Genomic DNA, 1,824 nt, shown 5'->3' with positions numbered 1-1,824 from the left:
CCGCGCCCTCTCCGGGGGGAAGAGGCCCGGACACGGCGGCGGGGGCCCTTCTGCCTCCCCCCCCCCTCCATCCCGCCCCACCGGGTCGGCTCCTTACCCGCCTTGTAGCCGCGGAAGCCGAGCTGGGGGTGCAGCCCGCCCCACATGGTGCCGGGCCGGGGAAAGGGGGAAGCGCCGCTCTCTCTCCGGCGGGCGGTGGCGGCCCGGATGGCCGAGGGAGGAGGAGGAGGAGGAGGCGGCGGAGAGGGTTAGCGGGGAGCTGCGGCCGCCACCGCGGCGGGGGAGGCTGCTGCCCGCCTCAGGGGCGCCGCAGCCATGGTGCTAGCGCAGAGAACCGGGGGTGGGGGGGGTGAACCTCGCCGCCCCCTCGCCGGAGACAAAACTTGCTCTATTGCGCTGCCGCCTGCCTGCCTCTGCGGGGCGGGGACAGGGGCGGGAGCCCCGCGGATGCGGCCGCTGCTGCTCGGGGACGAGCCGCTTGCATAACCCGGCCCACGGGGAGGGGGCGCGGGGAGAGCGGCGAGTCTGACCGGCCCGGCCCGGCCCGCAGCCCCGTCACCCCCGGCGGGTCTCCCTCCCCTCCGGGCCCCGCTGGGTGGTTTGGGCGCTGCCGATGGCCTGGGGGGGGTGTAACGGAGCCCTCAGGCCGCCCGGCCCCGGTTCCTGCCCGCCTAAACCCGGGAGCGGGGAAGGGACCGCCTTCAACGGCGTGTAACCGTCACCGGGGAAAAGGGCTAATTGAAAGCACTTAATTGGGTATGAGGATAATTGGTAAAGGAAAGTGAAATGCCTTCCTCCAGAGTTACAGAGATACCCGAGGCCGGTACGTGCAGAGTTTATGCTAAATCCACCGTTCCCCTGCGCTTGTTTGTTCCAGTAAGAAAACAAACCGGAAAGAAAAATCATAACGTTTCGTGCGAACGGTCGGTTCCACCGAAAGATCCTCGGCATCACCGTGAAGTTTAAGCCGCAGGACTGGGAACAAAATGCTCCCGTCAGCAAGAATTCAAAGCCGGGGAGAGGCTTCCCCGGTCCCGGGCTGCTGCGAGTCTGCGCCGGATGCTCCAAGAGACGGGAATTCTGCAGCCTCTGCGTTACCCTCCTGTGCAGCCCCAGTGGTCCCCCTGTAAACCGCCCGCCGAGCAACTGCGCCCTGACTCCATCAGCATTGTCGGGCGAAGAGAGGAGAGAAAGGAGAAAATAGTCAGGCACCTTCTAACTGCAGTGTAACCATCCCAAAATTACAAAACCCGCCACCCCCCAGACCGAAAAGCAAGGCTTTAGGCAGCTTTGCAGTGTGGTGGATGTGACAGCTCGGGGAGGGGAGGTGAAACCGGAGCAGCTCTGTGTTCGTGTGGAAACACTCACGATCAATAAATAAAATCTGTGCTCAAACACTTCCTGCTGACCTGATGCATTTTTAATTAGTAGCCGATGATCACAGAATAGCTTTTATCTCTTCAGAAATTTATATATTTCAGCACAAGTTATATTTTATTTATGCCTAGCTAATGTACTCAGTAAAAGAGAGGCCTCAGAAGTACCAGAATGAGCTGCATATTATTATTTTGTTCTCTTTCTCATCCATATAAAGTCCTTACGTACTCTCTGAAGACCTGATATGACATGTATTCCTCACCAGCTCATTGTAACTACGGAGCATAACTGTACGTGTTTTGTAGGTATAGTTGTAGAAACACAGCCTTGAAAAAGTTACTAAATAATGAATGAAAAACCCAGATACTGAAACTCCAAGAGATCCCATCAAAACCTTCAGACTGTTGCTAGAGGTCCTCTGAATGATAAAAGGTCTGAGGCATTCTC

General features: G+C 58.4%; 1 protein-coding gene and 1 long non-coding RNA gene across 2 annotated transcripts in view; one reads left to right on the top strand and one right to left on the bottom strand.

Annotated features, from left to right (window-relative positions):
- CEP85L (centrosomal protein 85kDa-like) overlaps window positions 1–387 on the bottom strand; it is a 114,479-nt gene extending 114,092 nt beyond the window's left edge. The window contains exon 1 of the mRNA XM_014964504.1: window positions 98–387. Within this exon, the coding sequence (XP_014819990.1) occupies window positions 98–146 (49 nt within the window). The 5' untranslated portion in view covers window positions 147–387. The remainder of the gene's footprint in view (window positions 1–97) is intronic.
- Window positions 388–604: 217 nt separating this feature from the next.
- On the top strand, window positions 605–1,397 carry LOC106901649. Its single transcript, XR_001414342.1, has 2 exons — window positions 605–756; window positions 878–1,397. It is a non-coding gene; the product is annotated as an uncharacterized LOC106901649 (long non-coding RNA).
- Window positions 1,398–1,824: the final 427 nt, after the last annotated feature.

This window comes from Calidris pugnax, unplaced genomic scaffold (assembly GCF_001431845.1).
Source record: "Calidris pugnax isolate Ruff unplaced genomic scaffold, ASM143184v1 scaffold219, whole genome shotgun sequence".
NCBI lineage: Eukaryota > Metazoa > Chordata > Aves > Charadriiformes > Scolopacidae > Calidris > Calidris pugnax.
Note: the sequence above shows the minus strand (reverse complement) of the source record. Positions and strands in the feature narration are given on the sequence as shown.